General features: G+C 52.5%; 1 protein-coding gene across 1 annotated transcript in view; it reads left to right on the plus strand.

Moving 5' to 3' along the window:
* Positions 1-337: 337 nt before the first annotated feature.
* Positions 338-19744, plus strand: part of PEMT (phosphatidylethanolamine N-methyltransferase) — an 88913-nt gene continuing 69506 nt past the window's right edge. Inside the window, 2 exon segments of the mRNA XM_025428134.3 lie at positions 338-498; positions 12877-12984. Of these exon segments, the coding sequence (XP_025283919.3) occupies positions 436-498; positions 12877-12984 (171 nt within the window). The 5' untranslated portion in view covers positions 338-435.

The raw sequence follows: 19744 nt of genomic DNA on the forward strand, positions 1-19744 counted from the left end.
GCAGGGGGCTGCGCAGGAAGCTACTTGTACCTAGGACCCGCTGTCGCCGGCTCCGAGCTCCACCGCCACCCAAGCACAGGGAGGCCAGGTCAGTCGGCGAGCCGGGAGCGGGAGCGGGAGCCGGGGGCCCAAGGGTCCGGGCGAGAGCCGCCCCGCACCTGGCGGCCCCTGCAGCGTGCGACCCTGGGGCCAGCAGCTCTCGGCTCCTCGAGCTGCCGTCGCGAGCTCCGGGACGGTGGCGCCTCGCGGGCACGGGGAACTACATTTCCCAGAAGGCCCGGAGCACTTGGGGTCACAGGGAAAGCGCCCCGGGCGGCGCAGCTTCCCGGCGCCACAGGGCGGCTCTGGGGGTGGGGGGGCGAGTCGGCGGCCCTGCGGCCCCGGCCCCCGGGAGGTGGCCCGGCTGGGGCGACGTGGCGGCCCGCAGCAGAGCCGATGAGCAGCTCGGTGGCGGGGCCCGACTGCTGCGGAGGCCTCGGCAATGTTGACTTTAGGCAGGTACGGACCGGGCCGCGCGGCTGGGGGAGCAGGGAGAGGGTCCGCGCGGCCGGGGGTGCTGGGTCTTCCCGCCTCAGCAGCCGCGGCGGCGGCCAACGCCCAGTGGGCGGGGCCGCTGTTGCCAAGCAACGGGGGAGGGGCGGGGCGGGCGGAGCTGCCTGTTCGGGGGCGTGGCGCGCGCGCGCGTGTGAGTGGAAGAGAGGGATTGTATCCGAGAAAGAGTACTTCAGTGTGTGCGCGTGTGTGCGAGCCTCTGCGACTGTGTGGTCGGGGTTGCCCTGGGAGTGTGGGTCCTGGCTGAGAGGGGAGTGTGCGTGGTGGGAGCGTGTGGGTGCGTGGGAACTGGGGGTCCTGCCGCAGCCCCGTCCCCCTCCCGGGGCCAGAGGGCGCGCCCTGGCTCCTCCACCCCCTGGGGTTGAGTTGGCTACGGGACATCACCTCTTTCCAGGCTGGAGGAGTGGAAAGACTTGCCGGTCTTCAAGCCTTGTGCCAGGATGGCGTGGGACGCGCCCTGCTGGCTGGAGACCCGGCTGCCTGGGGCAGCAGCCCGTGTGCAAAGTCATCGGCCAGAGAGTTTTTTTCCTGGCATCTCGCGCCAGGCTCCCCTTCCAATGGCTGTTCCTCTCCCACCTGCTGCCTTCTCTCAGAGCCTCCCTTTTCTCGCCTTTCCACCTTTCTCATCCCTCAGCCACTGTCTGTGGAGCCTGGGAGCTCCATCTCTGCCTGGAGCAGCCTTTCTTTAATCTAGTGCGTTTCTTCCCTTTATTCATTCGCTGATAACAGCCAGTCTTTGCAACAGGAAGCCTGGAAGCATAGAACATTCTCTGAAGGGGCTAAAATTGGTCAATGTTTCTGAGATGTAGCTGGTGGAGAAGTGGGAATTGAAATCCCTGTATCTGTGAGGAGGTGACTTGCTGTCTGAGACAGGGTGATAAGCTCTGGTCAGCAGGGACAGCAGGGCAAAGGCCTGAGACGGGGGCAGTGTTTTGTCCAAGGAACAAAGAGAAGGCTAGCATCTGACCCTGAGAGGGTGCAGGAGGAGTTGACATTGGTTGGTGGGAAGCAGAAGAGAGGAAGAACAACCTCCCCCAGGAGGATGAGGGTATCCTGTGGAATCCTTAGAATCCTAAACTGTAAATAGTCATTAGAGAATCTCTGGACCCACATGGACAGTGGTGGTACCTTTTGTGTTTTCTACCATAGCAGATTTCAGATGAAGAGGGCACTTGGAGAGTGCCAGGGGCGCATTGCCTGGCTCCGGGGTGGGTACTTCCTGGATGAATGACTCTGTGTGGAAGGCCACGTCACCATGAACTTGAGGTGGGACGTCTCTGAGCCAGAAGCCCCACTGTGAGGGGGCAGTGGGCCCAGCACAGGCCCAGTGGAGTGTCAGGGCACTGCCGGGTAATCTGAGTGAGGCCTGTGTTCTAGACCTAGCACTGGGAGCGAGAAATCAGCCGCGAGCAGGGGAAGGTTCACTCGGTGTGTGTGGGAAGGGTTTTTCTGTTTTCCCCTTTCTCTACAGGTTTGATGGGGCTGTGCAGCTGGAAAGAACTGGGAACGCTTCTGGGGACAGGTCAGGGTGACCCTAGTTGACTAAGATGCAGTTTTTCCACTGCTGCCTCTCTTTTGGTACAGCTAAGCTTCCTATCACCAAAGATTTTTTTTTTCTTAACAACACCACCACCACCACCAGCAAGCACGTTATTGTGTATTTGTCTTGTAGTGGTTCTCCTCCTTCTTCAGTCAGAATCTCTGGCTTTAAAAGATGTCAGTCAGTCCCTGGCCCACGTGAACACCAAGGTTTCTTTGGACTCCGTGGGCATCTGAGCTGCAGGATCGCAGTGTGCTAGTCTAGCCCTACCTGATAGGAATGTAATATGTCCCATTTATCATTTAAACTTCTCTAGCAGCCACATTTTGAAAAATAAAAAGAAATTGGTGACATTACTTTTTTCTCTTTTTAAAGATTTATTTATGCCAGAGAGAGAGAGACAGAGACAGAGACAGAGACAGAGAGAGAAAGCAAGCTAGAGAGTGTGCGAGTGGGGCCAGGGGCAGAGGAGAGAGAATCTTCAAGCAGACTCCCTGCTGAGCACAGAGCCCCACACAGGGCTTGATCCCATGACCCTGAGATCACAACCTGAGCTGAAATTAAGAGTGGGATGCTCAACTGACTGCCACCCAGGTGCTCCGGTATTATTTTTAAGAGTTTATTTTATTTAACCTACTATATCAAAAATATTATTTCATCCTGTGGCACCATAAGTTCCCAATAGCCACATGTGGCAGGTGGCTACCATATTCAGCTGAATGGTGCAGCCCTTGAATACAATGGCCTTGGACAGCTATATTCTGCACCTGCTCCAGCTGATACAGAATTTTGGTTTTGTTTTTAATTAGAAAAAAATCACCCACTTTGATGAGGAGCGTACCTGACATGGCCTCGCTGGCAATGGCCCTTCGTAGCTTTTTGGCTATCATGGGATTCTAGAGCCCTGCTCCTTGGCCTGTCAGCTGCATGAAGCAAGCTGGCTGGTGGGTGGGTGGCAGCAAGGACTGTCAGTTTGCTGTCCACGGGCAGGGTACCTCCAGGACTCAGAAGATGACTGCAGTGGGGCCTAGGGGTGCTGCCGTCTTGGAGAACTCAGTCTGGCAGGGTGTAGTCATGGGGGCCACTTTCATGCCCTTTTCCATTTGGACACACCTGCTCTCGTGAGCAGGTAGGTGATGTCACTTAGTGTAGGTGTCAAGAAGTGTGCTTCAGTTTCTTGATCTGTAAATGAGGGGATAGTAAATGAGGCTCTAGGGAAGACCAGAATGAGATAAGAGTGTAGAGGAGCTTTACAAATTGTCAAGCATAGCCCACCAAAGGGTGGTCTTCCGAAGGCAAAGCCCCTGTATTCAGAAAGTTTCAAGGCCACAATGGGGGATAGGCCTGTTTAGTTGTACAGTTCCCATTTATGATAGGAGTTGGAGACAAAATCCCAGTGGCAATGTGGGAGGTCTTGACTGCCTTTCAGGGGAAGATATTTGCCTGCTATGCAAATTGTCTTTAAAAACCTTTGATGCTATTACTTTGTTAGAATATCAGTCTATTTTACTGGATTTTGTGACATTCTCAAGGACCTAATTTTTATCTTCAGTATTTTGGGTCAAAGTGAAGACAGCTTCACTGTCTTCAGGTAGGGGCTTTCCTCTGCCCCTCATTATAACCTTGGGCAAGTCATTGACATTCCTAGAACCTCAGTTTCTTTTGCTTCTGTTGAGATGATCAAGTGGGTTTTCCTTTTTTGTCTGTTAATGTGGTGAGTTACACTGATGTTTTGATTATCAAACCAGCCATGGGGTGATGCAGGATCCTGAGATGTTATCCTTTGCATATTTTGTTAGATTTGCTTTGCTTCTTTTTGTTGTTGTTGTGGAGGATTTTGGTGGCTATGCTCATGAGGAATAGGGTTTGTAGTTGTCTCGTGTCTTTGTCTGGTTTTGGTATTAAGGTAATGCTGGCCTCTTTGGGTGAATTGCAAACGAGTCTCTCCTATTCTGTATTCTGGGAGAGATTATGTGGAATTGATGTCATTTCTTCCTTAAATGTTGGTAGAATTCATCCAGTGAAATCTTCAGGGCCTGGGGTTTTCCTTTTCCTTTTCTTTTTTTTAAAGACTTTATTTATTTATTCATGAGACACACACAGAGAGGCAGAGATATAGGTAGAGGGAGAAGCAGGCTTCATACGGGGAGCCCGATATGGGACTCAATCTCAGGACCCTGGGATCACGACCTGAGCCAAAGGCAGATGCTCAACCACTGAGCCACCCGGGTGCTCCTGGAGCTTGCCTTTTTGGAAGATTCTTAACTGTGAATTCATTAAAAAAAAATAGATATAGGACTATATCTTGAGTGAATTTTGTTAGCTTATGTCTTTCCATGATTGGACCATTTCATCAGAGTTGTTGACCTGTGGACATAAGCTCCGTTATTACCCTATAATATTTGTGAGGCCAGTGGGGAGGCTCCTCTTTCATTCTTAGTATTGGCAATTTGTATCTACTTTTTCCCTTGGTCAGGGTGGCTAGATGTTTATCTATTTTAATTCTTTTCCCCAAAGAACATGTTTTAGATTTGAATTTTTCCCCCTCTGTTTTTCTCTCTTCAATTTGACTGATTTTTGCTTTTATTTTTTCCTGCTGCTTGTTTGGGTTTAATTTACTTCTCTTTCCCTAATTTCTTAAGGGTAAAGCTTATATTACTGTTTTGAGCCTTTTCTTCATTAATATAACTCTTATCTCTTAGCCCTGCATCCCACAACTTCTGATATGCTGTATTTTAATTTTCTTTCTGTTCAAAGTATGTTAAAATCTCCCTTTAGATTTTTCCTTTGGCCCATGTATCATTTGGAAGCATGCTCTTTAACAATAGCTTTCTGTTGTTGATGTCTTGTTTAATTCTGTTATTATCTGAGAACATATTTTTATGTTTTCTGATTCTTTGAAATGTAAGATTTGCTTGGGGTGCTGGTGGCTCAGTCGGTTGAGCGTCCGACTCTTCATCTCAGGTCAGGTCTTGATCTCAGGGTTCTGAGTTCAGGACCCACCTGTATTGGGCTCCACACTGGATGTGGAGCCTACTTAAAAAAAAAGAAGAAAAAAAAAGATTTGTTTTATGGCCCAGACTTGTCTGTCATGGTGGATGTTTATGTGTGCCTGGGAAGGATGTGTTATTTGCTGTAATCATGGAATGGCCTATAAACATCAGTCAAGCCATGTAATTGACGGTGTTGTTCAGGTCATCTCCGTCCTTACTGGTTTTCTGCCTGCCTACTCTGTCAGTTTTGAGAGTGGGGTTATCGAGGTTAGGTTGCCAGCTGTTGTGATGGGTTTATCTGTTTCATCTTTTAGTTCTGTCGGCTTTCTCTTCATGTGTTAGCCTCAGTTTTTTAATCTGAAAGATGGACACACCCCACGGTGTTGTGTGGACTGAATAACACATTAATAATAATAACTAACTTTATCAAACGCTGCTAAGTGCTAGACACTATGCTAAGTGCTTTCCTTGCACGATCTCATTTCATCTACCTGATAGTCCCATGAAGGAAGTACCACTATCATTCAAAGCTTACAGAGAGCATGTGACTTGCCCAAGCATGAATGGGGTTTGTCAAGCCCGACCAGGCTGGGGTACACCCTGTCTCGGGACTGTGCTCTGCCCTGCCTCATTAAAACCAGGGCTTAGGTGCACCTGGGTGGCTCAGTGGTTGAGCATCTGCCTTTGGCTCAGGTCATGATCCCGGGGTCCAGGGATTGAGTCCTGCATCGGGCTCCCTGTGAGGAGCCTGCTTCTCTCTCTGCCTATGTCTCTGCCTCTCTTTGTGTCTCTCATGAATAAATAAATAAAATCCTTTCTTGAAAAATAAAAAATAAAGCCAGGGCTTGGTGTCCAGTAACTTCCCAAGGAAGGTCAGCTGGCTAATTGTTATTGCTTTTAATATGTAACATGTATTTAAATATATGTACTGAGTAGCATCAACCCTGGGGGCGGGGGTGTCCTTGAGGACACCCTTGAGGGTGAATGTAAAGAACAGGGGTCTGCAGGTCACAATCACACAAAGGTGGTAAGAGAGGGGACCCAAGGTGGAGAAGATGAGGGCCTTGAGAAGCACAGGACCCATCCATGGATACCACTCCCAGGAAAGGGGCTCACTTGGTCCTGCTCATTAGGCTGCACATCAGCTGCCAGCGCCTTTTTGCACCTGGTCCAGGACACACTAGTTGAATGAAGAGGAATGGACATCTTCCCCTTTCCTGAAAGGAGTTATAGATATGGGGAATTAGAACAGCTGCTGGCCATTTCTTTTTATTGTGGGATTTAGGAATGCTTCACATCAGTGTTTTTCCAGAAATTGTAGCTGACCACCGTTGCATTGTGACATTCCAGCAAACCTCCTGTCTTAAGATGGCTTGCAGGGCTTGTGTGCCCTCAGAGTTCAGCATGAGGGCTATATTCCTTGGATCAGTGTCCTAGGACTTTCTACCTCTTCCTTAGGACTCATGTCCTAAGGAACATGTCCTTCCTAGAGGGCCCCCCTAGAACAAGGTGAGATGTCTGTATTAGTTAGCTGTAAGCAAACAGAGGGAGGGGACAGGACAGCCTCAGCCCTGGAAGCACCCTCTGTACCTTGTTCTCCCCTCTGTCCAGAATGTCACCTTGGGGACGGTGGGTGGGGGGAGCAGTCTCATCGCCCTTGCTTCATCAAAGGGAAACCCTGGGCTGAGATTGGTCACAGAAGGCCTGCCTGTGGTCCTTCCCAGAGGGTGGGAGTGATCCGATTCCAGCTCAGATTGTGAGCTGCCCAGAGATCTTCTTCTGAGCCAGATGCCCCCCTTCCCCCATACAGAGTAGATAAAATGAGGAAGGAGGACTGCCTTCATGTAAAAGTTTGAAGAAAAAGACACTGGCACGTTCATTCTTGTGTCTGTGTCCTGTGTCAAACAGGGGCTCTAACCAAAAGTTGCCCAATAAACATTGCCTGAATCCACAGAGAATGCCAGGGGGCCCTTGAGGGTCCCCTGGGAAAGGCAGAAGAGACTGTGGTTCCAAAGACGTATTTTGCTGTGATGGAGAGTGGTGCTGGAGGACCCCATCCCCCCTGGTTCCTCCTGCCCTTTGCTGTACGTGGTGTATGGATCCCACTTGTGATCGATGTGACTTTGACTCTCTGGGCCTCTGCTGTTTGTTTGTATGTCACAATGTGACCCTGGGTGCTGTTGACCCGCAGCAAATCATTCCCTGAAGTGTCCTCAAAGCCTGCAGTAACGTGAAATTGCTATGAGCCGCTTCCTTACCAACTCGTAGGGCTTCAGTAGCTGAGCCCATTCATCGGTGACCTGAGTGGAATTATTCCTGGTTCTGGTAGGTAGTGTCTCTCTTTTCAAGCACAGAGCTCTGCAGTCTGTGACCTTGGAGCGGGATTCCATTCTTAGAATTACCCAGCAGAGGAAGCCAAGATTTTTGCTGTTTTAATGAGGTTGGGGTGGGGAGGGGAGGGGAGGAGCAGGGGACCTTCCCCATAGTCAAGGCAGCCCACAGGTGTCAGGAATGACGCAAGAGACCCGGGATCTGGGACCCTCCTGATCTGCTCAAGTGTCACCTGGGGATACTCCCTATCCAGTTTCGGGAGGGAGGGCCGCCCTTTCAGGTGAGCTTTGGGAAGTGACAACAATCAGGAGAGGACGTTTGGGTCCAGGAGGAGTACCACTGTGGAATATTAGTCATTCTTTCCTGCCAGGCAACGCAGATCCCCCACTCTCAAGGTGACCCAGGTGACGGGATACTCTCCTCCCACCAAGACAGTTTGACCTGAGGACACTGGGACCTGGTGGGGGCTGAGGTTCCAGTTTTAACCAGTTCAGTCCTAACTGGGAGCTTCTGTTGGATGTCCCCTGCTGCCAGCTGTGGCTGGCCTTAGCTTGTTAACCTTTAAGTGCCTCAGTTTCCCTCCCTCAGCTGCCACAAAAGGCGAAAGGAGCTAATTTCTCCTGCTCATTTGCCCTGTCTCTTTGCGGGTATTCGAGACTGCTCCTTCCCTCACTGCAGCAGTGGCTGCAGCATTTCTAAGTCCTTACCGAAAGCCCTGGCTTCTATCAGGAATCTGGAAGGGCTGGGTTGGCCATGGCCTGGCTCTGCCCTCTGCCTGTGATCTGGGGGTTTCTCTGAGCTTTTGGCTCTCTTATCTGCAAAGTAGGCCTAGCAGTAGTGCTCTCCAAGATGAGGCATGCGAATTTTAAATAAATACTCTTTGGTCTTGTTATCTGGCACTGGGAAGTTTCTTGCAGGAGGTCTTTGTCCTCAGACTCCCCCTTAGAATAGGGGCACCCAAGTGGATGCTCGGAAGGACATTGAGTTGAATCCTTAAAAACATCTTCAGCATTTCCAGAGAATATGGTTTCCTCTGCCGGCTGGTGGGGAAATAGGGGGCACAGGTCACCGTTCCCAACGCTGAGGCCCTCCCTAACCTTCCTCCCTGGGGAGGTGTCATTTACACACAGAGAAATGCATAGACCTTAGAGCCCAGTTGGAAGGCCTAACATGCAAGCTCCTGGCTACCTAGACTCCAGTGAGATGGAGAATATTTCCATCACCCCAGAAAATGCCCTGTGCTCCTCCCCGTCAGTGCCCTACCTTGCTTCACAGAACCTACCCTGAACCATTTGTTCGGTTCTCACCTGCTTGGTGTCCCCAGGCCTGGGTTTCCAGCCGCGACCCTCTGGCCATCACCTGTGCCCACTCTCTAGCTGGATGGGTGCCTGCTGCGGACCTCACACTTTACCCTCTTTCCTCTGGCTGGGTCCCACCAGTGCAGGGTCAGCCTGTGGGACAGGCAGCACAATATTGAGGGCACACTGGTTTCGCCTGGGATTTGGGGTTTCTTATCCTCGAGAAGGCATGCATCCCTTCAGCCAGCCACCAGCTCGTAGCAAAAAGTGATGAGTGTGCAGGCTGTGTGGGCACAGAGCAGGGCTTTGAGAATCAGGCCTGCAGGTAACTCAGTTTGGCTATCTGTAAAATGAGGATGCTGATGACAGTGGGAGGAGACAGTTGGTGGGAGGCTCTGGGCAGGGGTAGGAGGCTCTGGGTGGAGGTGGGAGTGTGTGGGGGGGTGGAGAATATTTTACTTCTCTCTGCTTAGTGAGAATAGACCCACAACCAACTAGAGACCCCGACTGTTGGTGTTTCCCTTGTCACGAACATATGCTGCCTTACTGTGTGGGAGGGTAGGAGAACAGGAATAGAGAATTCTGCTCTGGAAGAATGGTGGCCTTCAAAGGGAATCTGGCTAACAATCGAATCCTTGTCTGTCGAGTTGCCATATAAATTCCCACGGGGAGTGCCTGGTGTCGTAAAAGTTAGCAGGGTGAAAAGTACATTTCATGTGCTGGCCCTACACTCTGTGATGTGATGATCGAGGGCAAGCCTGGGTCTTAGAGGACCTTTTGTGGGCGGCCTCGGATGAATGGTTGGTGAGGATGCCCAGTTTATGGAGTTGTTGCAAGGGGCGAGTAGTATCTGGAGGGGATGATGGGTAGTGGAGTTCAGGGAAGGCCACGGCATCAGGACTCCTAGTAGCTCCCTGGTGTTCCTCCCTGCACACACCTTCCACCCAGCTGTACATCTGAGGGATGGGCAGGCCTCACCCTGGGAGACTGACCTGCCTTGAAGAGATCCTATCCCAGGGTTTCTAAGAACCTGAGAAAGCCCTGTCCCATCCCTTGTCTGGCCATCCCACCTCCTGGCAGTGTTGGTGAACACTAGTTGATTACACAGCCTAAAAGGTGCCATAAAAATATTTATGAAGGGGTGGGCACTTGGGTGGCTCAGTGGTTGAGCGTCTGCCTTTGGCCCAGGTTGATCCCAGTGTCCTGGAATCGAGTTCTGCATCAAGCTCCCCTCAGAGAGCCTGCTTCTCCCTCTGCCTATGACTCTGCCTCTCTCTCTGTGTCTCTCATGAATAAATAAAAATTTAAAAAATCTTAAAAAAATATTTATGAAGCACAGCGCCTGGGCACCTGGTGAATCTGTGGCCTTATAAGTAGAGGGATCAGCTGGCCACTGCCGGCTGTCCACCTGCAGAATCTCCACTGCGGCCACATGGGCAATTTTCTGCCTCCAATTTGAAGCCAGAAGGGAGGGAATCAGAGTCCCAGGAGCACAGGCAGCTGAGCTGGAGGTCCCTTCAGAGATGTACCTTTAGCCCCTACTTTTTACTGATGATGAAACAAGAGTTGCTGTTCATTCTGCAAATATTTACTCTTTGTACCAGGTGGAAGACACAAAAATGGAGGAAATAGTAGCCTCTAGCCTGGAGAGATGAGTATGAGATAGGCACTGTAACCAAATAATCATAACAGGGTGTACACTAAAGACACAAAAGAGTGCCACTGGTGAAGGTAGAAGAGATGCTCCCGCTGGGTCTTGAGGGGTGAATAGGAGTTCGCCTAGAGGTGTAGAGTGATAAAGAGTATTTCAGAAACGTGCAGACCCCCCCCCCAAAAAAAAACCCCAAAAAACGTGCAGACCCATTGTAAGAGGGTCTAGAGCATGATGTTTGGTGTGAGTGACAGATGGGGCAGGAAGGATGGCAGGTGATGGTGGATCCAGTGGATGCAATGAATTTATCACTTGTCAGTGCGCGCTGGGATGGGTGAGCTCAGTGCAGGTGAGGAGGCCTGGGGTCCAGAGCATGGCAGGAAGTGAGGCATGGGAAGCTGGCTGAGGGCAGTGGGAACAATGGGATCAATAAACAGATTGGATTCATGGATGAAAGAGGACAAGGGCCAATGGCGGGTAAGCTTTGGCTGGGCATTGAGGGTTGAGATGGGGACCTTCAGGGAGGAGGGGCAGTGAGGCAGGTCCTGCTCTGTAAGTGGCCGAGCAGGACCAGAGCCCCACTCTGATGGCTGCTCCCCAGCCCAGCTCTCTTTCCATCCCTCCTCAGGGCTCCTGCTCCACCAGTCAGCCCCATCGCAGCCTCTCAATGGGCCTTGCAGTCGGGTGCTTAATAAATGTTTCTTTTCAACAGAAGATTGAATGCCCTCAGGTTCAGTTCTGGGGCTGAGGTGTGCCTGTCTTCCTCCAGGGTGGACAACCTGTTTTGAGGCCTATTCAGCCATTTGGTCCTTCATGAGTGGCCTCACCTCTCCTGGTGTGCTCTCCAGGGCAACTTGGAATTTCCTGTCATGGCCTCATGCCTTGCAAGGTGTCCGCCCCGAGGGCCACTGAGCCTCCGCTGCTCTGCGTGATACTGGGGGCCTGGGTGGGTGGGGGAGTCTGACCTGGGACCAAAAGAGAAGAAGGCTGGAGGACAGGGTGCGGGGTTGCCTGCCTGGTGGGTGTCGGTAGTGCCCACAGGGTGCCCAGAGCCTGTGATCAGTGTGGAGCAAGGCTGTGCTTCTAATGTCACTCTTCCTTGTTTGCTGAGTGAGTCCTCCTTTGTCATTTGTTTATTAATAATGCGCTTGTGGGCTCCCATGGCCACTTTGTCCCTCAGCCATGTCATCCACATGTTCACATAGCGGTGCCTTTTTTGGCTCGTTCATTCTTAGCTCTGCCCTTGGTGCCTAAGAGGCGAAGTTTGCCCTAGACTTGGGACAGGAGGCCTACACACGCGAAGGACATGCTGGGCCACATCTTCTATGTTCAGTGACTTTCCAGAGTCTTCCCACCGTCCCTACAGGCAGGGTGTCTCAATTCTGTTCCTGAGGGACACTGGGGCCATGTGTGGAGACATTTTTGGTGCCACTGGCACTGAGTGGGTGGTGGCCAGGGGTGTCGCTGAACACTCTATGGTGCAGGGGACGCCCCCACCACAGGGAGTGATCCAGCCCAAGTGTGGACTGCAGAGGGCAGGAAACCTGCTGGAGATGCCCCACGTGGCATGAAGCTGGTATGTCGTGTGCATACACACAGAAAGAACATTTAGTACAATGTGTTGTGTGTTATTTTATATAAATGTATATATATATGTATATTTATGTATACATATATATACACATAGATATGCTGTGGCAATTCTACAGCTTGCTCTGTTCAGTTGACATTTTTAAAAGAATATTCCAGGTTGACACATGGCTAGTTTGTTTAAATTGTGTAGCTTAGCTGCTTTAGGAATGGGCCCCATTCTCTGTATCCATTCTTCCATAGATGGACAGCTAAGTTGCTCATCTTTTTCATTGCCTGCACACGCGCTTTGCACGCTCGCATGAGTTTCTCCAGGACAGGCGATCAGAAGTGAAATTGCTGACAAGTAGGAGCACGCCTTTCAGTTCACACCCTCCCCAGCACTCAAGGCTATCCCTCGGTAGGGCTGGTGAGAAGGAGGCACGTTATTGTTGTTTTAATTTGCATTTACCTGATTACTAGGGAGGCTGCGTGTTCCTTACCATGAATGCCAGCCCCTTGGGTTTGCTCTGGGGCCTCTGAAGCCCTCTGCAATGCATGGTGTCAGGCATGGCACCTGGTGATGGTGACCCAGACCTTTGTCCTGGTGTGGTCACTTCCCCTTCAGGGTGCTGGCCACTCATCCTTGGCGCCAGTGATTTCCTTGTCTAGTGTCCCTACTTGCTGCTCTTCTGCTGCCAGCCGGGCCACCCTCTGACTGGGCACGATGCGGGTGGTTGGGTTTCAGCTTTTTATCTTCAGTTTTATGATTACACTGTAGTAACCTTTGCTGGACTTGCTTGTGCCCCAGTCTCCCAGAGTGTTCCCAGAGGGCAACTTTGTTTCTGAGCTCCGGGGGCTTGTCACTCCATGTTCAGCTTGTGGGGCCGGGCTGTCAGGGACTGGGCGGTTCTCCCGCTGATGCTGTCTCTGTCCCTGCAGGCAGACCTCTGCGTTATGACCTGGCTGCTGGGCTACGTGGACCCCTCGGATCCCTGCTTTGTGGCTGCCATCCTTACCATCGCTTTCAATCCACTCTTCTGGAATGTGGTAAGTGCCCTCGCACCAGCGTTGTCTGGATTGGCTGCGTGGACAGACAGACAAATGGCTCTTCCCTCCCTGTGTCTGTCTCTGGCCAGTGTGGAATCATCCTTTCTGTTTCCCCGTCAAGGTCAGAACCCAGTTAGGGGATGCTGACCAGGGAAGCCCCTCATTCTGGGGATCCTGCAATATCCTGGCAGTGACAGCGGGGCTGCCCATGTGTGCCCTAGGATTTTAGTTTTCCAGTGGGTGTCGTAGATGGCCTCAGCATAGGGGCTCTGTTCCTTCTCTGCCATGCTGCACAGTAAAGCTGCTTTCTTGTGAATCTCCACCTTCTCACATGTGCTCCAGAAACATGATCATTTTTTCCTGAATGGGCCTCCCTGCAAAATGATTGGCACACCATTGGACTGAGTGTGCTGGGGAGCAAGAATGAGAGGGCAAGAAATGAACACAGGGGCTACCTGGGTGGCTCAGTCGGTGAAGTGTCTGCCTTCAGCTCAGGTCATGATCTCAGGGTCCTGGGTTGGAGCCTCATGTTTGGCTCCCTGCTCAGAGAGGAGTCTGCTTCTCCCTCTACCTCTGCCACACCCCCTGTTTGTGCTCTCTTACTCTCTGTCAAATAATAAATAAAATCTTAAAAAAAAAGAAGTGAACATAGAAGGAAAAAGAGGAGCACCCAGCTCTTCTGTGGGTCCAGGGGACCAGGCTGTGTGGGAAAGGAGCTCCGAGTCCTTGGAAGAAGGTGTGGGAATGGCAGACAGTCACTCCTGCTACAAGCTTCTCTGTGATGCCTCCTCCCCCCGCAGGATATGGGGGAAGCTCTTGGGTTTTCTGGAGGGATGAGATGGGGTGGCAGTTGTGAGGCTCCTGCCCTGTGCCTGTACCTGGGTTTGCTGATGCAGAGCCACGAACGTCCTGTGATCACCCTTGAGGGTAGCCTAAAGAATGAGGCAAAGCTCAGCATTAGCAACATACTGTTCCAGACTGTTTTCATTTCGAGTGACCACTTGGTCCCAGAGGCAGAACGGGACATGTTTTTCATCTGCTTTATGAGTTAGGTCTTTTCTCTGTCTGGGGAGATCGGGGTGGGTGGGAGTGGGGGTGAGGGGTGGGGCTGCCCCTCTCAAAGAGGCCGCCTTCCCCATGTGTTGTCCCTCCTGTCCTGAACAGGCTGGACCCACCCCCGAGATGGTCGGTTCAGGCCTCCGGCTAGAGAGGGCCTAATGGAAGAGAGGAGCTCAGAGGACCAAAGGGCCAGAGCTTGCTGTGTCTAAAACCATCCTTTAGGCCTCCTGGGACCCCTGCCACAGGCCACCCGGGATCCCCTGTGTCTGAGCTGACCCTGACCTGCCACAGGCATCTGAGCAAGAGCTGGGCTTCCACAGTACCTGATCTTCCTGTCCCCTTCTACCCTCATTTCTTCTCCCCATCTCCAGTCCCCACCCTCACCCTTCCTCCTGTGGCACAAGACGGCGGTGGGTATGGTGGGTACGTGGCAGGCTGGAGAAATGGCCCCCAAAGACGTATGTCCATGTCCTAATCCTTGGAAACTGTGAAAGTTACCATATATGGCAAAAAAGGGGAGCTTTGCAGGTTTAAGGATCTCAGGATGGGGAGGGTGTTCTGGATTATTGGGGTGTGCCTTCATGCAGTCATGTGTCCTTATAAAAGGGAGGCAGAGGGAAGAAGAAGACCCTGGCTTTGAAGACTGGGGTAATGTGGCTGCCAGCCAAGGAAGGCCATGGCCACCAGAAGCTGGAAGAAGTGAGGGACAGATTCTCCCCTAGAGCGTGGGGCGTGGGGGTGGGGGTGGGGGAGCATGGTCCTGCCAGCACCTTGATTTGGCCCAGAGACACTGATTTTGGACTTCTGGCCTTCAGAACTGGGAGAGCAAATTCCTGTTACTCTAAAGCACCCAGTCTGCGGAATTGGTTAAAGCAGCTGCAGGAAGCAGGTGCAGGGCACAGAGATGCTGTCAGTCTGTAGAAGAGCTGGCAGTCAGCTGGGAGCGTGCAGTGCTCTCCGCAGTCCACAGTCCTCACCCTGCGGGCCTGGCTGGTCTCCCAGCGCCTGGGGCTTGGCTGGCCCAGTGCACAGTGGGGCCCGGGGACACTTCTTCATGCAAATGCCCCTCCCGCTATTTGCTGCTGGTTCTTCCAACTGTGTATTTTTGTAGGTTCATTTTGAAGTCACACTGTGGCCCACGGGCCCGTAGTCAAGGCGCTTAAGATTTGGGAGATGGGCAGCTTGTAATCTGTGCATTTGTCATGAGGCTTTTTTCTCTCGTCGTAGTGTTTGATTTGCCTTGCTTCTGAAAAAGTTATTTGCTGGAACAGTATGTGGTCATCAGTGGGAGGAAGAGCTCTTCAGTGGCTTCAGAATGAGGACCTTTAGGGTGGTTTAGTGGGCTGCTGCTGGCCAGGCAGTGGAAAGGCCCTGGGAGGCAGGAAAAACCGGTCTGGGTGGGCCTGGGCCCGGGCTCTTGCGCCTGGGGAGGGAGATCCCAGCGCATGAGCAGTAAGCAAGGTGGCACCTGTAAAAGTGCTTAATGAGCTGATTAAATCATCATGACAGCTGATACTTGGTGGGACTTGCCACGCTTGGGCATTGTGCTGAGTGAGTCTCATACAGAATTTTAGTCGATCATCACAGCAAAGGCTGTTATCATCCCCTTTGGAAACTGGGCCGAAGGGGTTCGCTCATGTCTTCAGATACTTCTTGATGGCCTACCATATGCCAGACATGGGGGGCGCCCTGCCCTGGTTCTAAAGGAGCCCACATTCTAGGAGGGGGACGCTGTGGTTAAACACACATACCGCCAAAACGCAGGATGGGGTGGGGCCAAGTGAAGCAGGGGATGGAGGAAGCTGGTCAGGGCAGGGTGACCTTTGAGTGGAAACCTGCCCCCCACAGGGGAGGGAGCCCCCAGGTGTCTGGGGGAAGAGGAGACAACAAGTACAAAAGTCCTGGGTGATTTCAAGGAACAGCCACTGGCTGGAATCTGAACGGAGGGTGAGGGCGGCAGGTCAGAGAGAGGGCTGGCATCACAGTACAGGCCTTGTGGGCCGTGGGGAGCACGTGTGCCGGATCCTGAGCGGGGAGCTGGGGAATGAGTGACCTGATCTGACTTGGGTTTTCCAGGCTGGCGTGGGCTGCTGAGAGCAGATGAGGGGTGAGGGCGGGGCTGGAGGCTGGCACCGTGCTGGAGGCCCAATGGTGGCTTGGACCAGGGTGGCACCAGCAGCTGTGGGAGAGGTGGTCAGATTCTGCACACAGTTTGAAAGCAGGAAGAGTCAACAGGATGTACCGTGGTTTGGTGCAGCAGCGCCAGAGAGAGGAGGCACGGCCAGCTCCAGTTGGGACCTGAGTGAATTACAATAAGCAATATGGATTTGCTTGCAGTCTGGCACACAGCTCCGCAAATCCTCGAAATTTCCTAGCTGTTGAGTGCGCTCAAGGTGTCTTTTGTTATGTTAACGCGGTGACTATAGACCCCTCCCCCACCTAAGGACAGGGAGGAGCACGTTGCCAGAGGAACCAACCACGTGGTTGGGGAGGGAAGAGGAACTGGAGGTTGAGTTCGGTAGCCCAGGGCCAATGATTTATTCAGTCACTTCTGTAATGCAGGCTCCGTAAAACCCCGAGGATGGGGTTTGGAGATGGGGTGCCTGGGTACCTCAGTTGGTTGGGCTTCTGCCTTCAGCTCACGTCATGATCTCAGGGTCCTGGGATCGAGCCCCCCATCATTGGGCTCCCTGCTCAGCAGGGCATCTCTTTCTCCCTCTTCTTCTGCTCCTATGCCTGCTTGCGCTCTCTCTCTCTCAAATAAATAAATATCTTTAAAAAAAGATGGGGTTCAGAGAGCTCTGGGTTCGTAAACACATGGAGATGGGGTAAGAGTGGCGTGCCCAGAGAGCATGGGCACTTGGCACCCATCCCTGTCCCTCACCTTATTCATCTTTTCATCTGGGTGATGATTCCTAGTCTTTAATATCCTTTATAACAAGCTGATAATCAAGCAAATAAGCTGGTTTCCTGAGTTCTGTGAGTTGGGCAGATAGTGTCAGAATTGAGTTGAATTCTGGGACACCCACCTGGTGTCAGAGCATTGGTTGGATGTGTGGAGACAGGGTGCAGAACTGTAGGGGGCGAGGCCATGTGGGACCACATAGGGGCTGAAGCCTGTGTGGGAAGAGATCTCTGATCTCTCTGCTTCTGGGAGATCCCGAGTGGAGGCCTTTCGAGTCTGGAATTCAGGGGAGTGGAATGGCTGGGGTTGATGGTGATGTCTGAGGCTGCGTAGAGAGGCCCAGGCTGAGTCTGGCCTTGGACCAGTGCCTTCTGATTGCTCCAGGCCCACTGTCTGCCCCCTGGGGGCTGTGGCTCTTGGCTGGAGGGGCCTGCCCACCTGTCAGTGCCAGCATGGAGATACGCTGACACCCCCTCCCGACATTCCCCCTGGTCCCATCTCTCTCTTCGTCCCTCCCCGACCATCCCTGCAGCCGGTTTTTATCTCCTTCACTCTGTTAGAATCCTGCTCCCAAAGCCTCAAGGAGCTCTTTGTCACCTTCTGTCCTCCTCTTGTTGGATCTTGGGGCAAACCAACACTGCTGACCTTCACAGTTTCTTGTAACCCTGTTCTCCTTGCCTTATGTACTCTTCTAGCTCACTGTGTTTCTCCTTTTAAACAGCTTTTCCTCATTCATTCATTTGTTCATTCAACAAATGTTAATCGAGGGTGTCTGGGTAGTGCAGTAGGTTAGGCATCAACTCTTGATTTCGGCTCAGATCGGGATCTCAGGATCGTGAGATTGAGCCCCGTGTCGAGTTCCATGTGGAGCCTGCCTAAGATTCTCTCTCCCTCTCCCTCTGCCCCATCTCCTCACTGCTCAGACTCTCTCTGAAAACAAAAGAACAAATATTCATCGAGAACCCACTGTGTGCCAGGCACTATGTGAGCCCCAGGAGCCAGTGGTCTCCATGCTTAGAGATCACAAATAAATTTGTAAATAAAATGGTGAAAAGGTCAGGTGCTACAAGGGGACCAATTGGGGCTTTCCCCTTTGTCTGTGTCTCAGTCCTTGGCCCAGAATCTTCTCAGGGTACCAGCACCTTGGGTCTGTGCTGTGGCCCCACCTGGGTATGTCAGGCCCAAAAGGGAGCTAGCTGTTTGAACCCTGGCTGAGACAGGGGTGTGGGCTCTGCTTTCCTTCCAGACGCCCAGGATGGAGATCCAGGGGCCAGCCTCACTCCTCCCTCTCACCCACCCTGCCAGGCCCTTCCTCATCAGTCCACCTGCTCAATATGGGGTCACCTGTTCACCTGGTGTGCACTGCAGCCTCCTAGCCAGGCTTCCAAGCACTCTCTGTGCCTCTCCACCCTTTTACTCTGCATACTTCACTCTGTCATACATTGTGAACACGGGCCAGGGCCAAAGCGCTCAGTGCCCCGGTGTACCCTCAGTTGCTTAAAAAGGCACCCCACACCTTCTACCAGAAAGTGTGAGCCCTTTCCCGGGTCCCTGAGGCCCCTCTGCCAGCCATTCTGTTGCTTGCATGCCCAGACGTCCTGGTCCCCACCTTTCCCTGTGACTCATCCTCTCTCCAAGGGCTTCCTGTGTACCTGTGCCACCTCTTTCAGGCAGTCACCCCTACTTCTCACAAATCCCCTTCCCAGCCTACCCTCCAGGCCCAGGTCACCAACATTGGCACTGTTGCCATTTTGGGCCATCCTGCAGGGTGTTTAAGCAGGTGACCTGCCTCTGCCCACTAGGCGTCCTGACAGTCTCAAATGTTTCCAGATGTTGCCAGGATCCCCAAGGGGCATAGCTGCCCAGGTTGATCTGAGTGAGGCAGTCCTTTGTGCCCCCTGCATGTGTCCTGTGTTCCCCCTGGGCATCACTGCCTGCCCCTTAGCTTTCCCCTTAGCCTGGGTGTTCCCAGACACCTGGAGCAGCCCCTGCCTTGCGTCCTGGTACCCCCAGCACTGTGTGCTGTTCTGAAGGGCAGAGCTTCTGCCTCCCCCTCTGTGCTCCTGCCCTGCGCTGTTGGCGTTGTTGGACCCGCAGCCAGTATTTCCTGGGTTCTCAACAGTTGACCTGACCTCTTCCCCAGTATTCTGGGGTGCATGGGTGGAGGGAGCCCACCTCCATCTGTGACATTGGCATGTGCATGCTCTGACTCTGCAAAGGAGAGGATCTGTGGGGAGGTGAGGCCTAGCCGGCCCAGTTATTCGTGGCATCTCCGGAAAGATAAGATAGATGCAGCCCTGCGCCATTTCAGCCCCGGGAACTCCTTCCAGTGTCAGAACACAGCGAGCCAGTGCCAGGTTATTATGATGTAGCCTTGAGCTTTCCCGTTGTTTATAGAAGAAAATTGTTGGCGGGCTTTGGTGTCTTAACTATTATCGAAGGCAAACTGCTGGTCAGGACGTCAAAGCTGATGGAGACTATCAGTGTGTTTGGACACCCTGCTAAATGGGATGGCTTTATGGACAGTGACCATATCGTTAATCTTCCACGTGGGCCCCTTGGGAGAGCAAAAGGGATCTGGCCAGGACAGCAGGTGTCAGTGGGAACCGTCCCAGCCAGCGGGTTTCTTCAGCTCAGAGTGTGCTTCTGAGTTCTGTGCTCTTCCCTGCCTGGCGCAGCCTTCTGCTCCCCCTGGAGTGCCTGTTCTCTCACACCCTTGCCTGCTTGCGTGATTTCTTCCACCTGAGACCCACCACCCATCCTTCCAGGGCATGTGTACAGCACTCCCCACCCCAA

Source organism: Canis lupus, chromosome 5 (genome assembly GCF_003254725.2).
Source record: "Canis lupus dingo isolate Sandy chromosome 5, ASM325472v2, whole genome shotgun sequence".
Taxonomy (NCBI): Eukaryota; Metazoa; Chordata; class Mammalia; order Carnivora; family Canidae; genus Canis; species Canis lupus.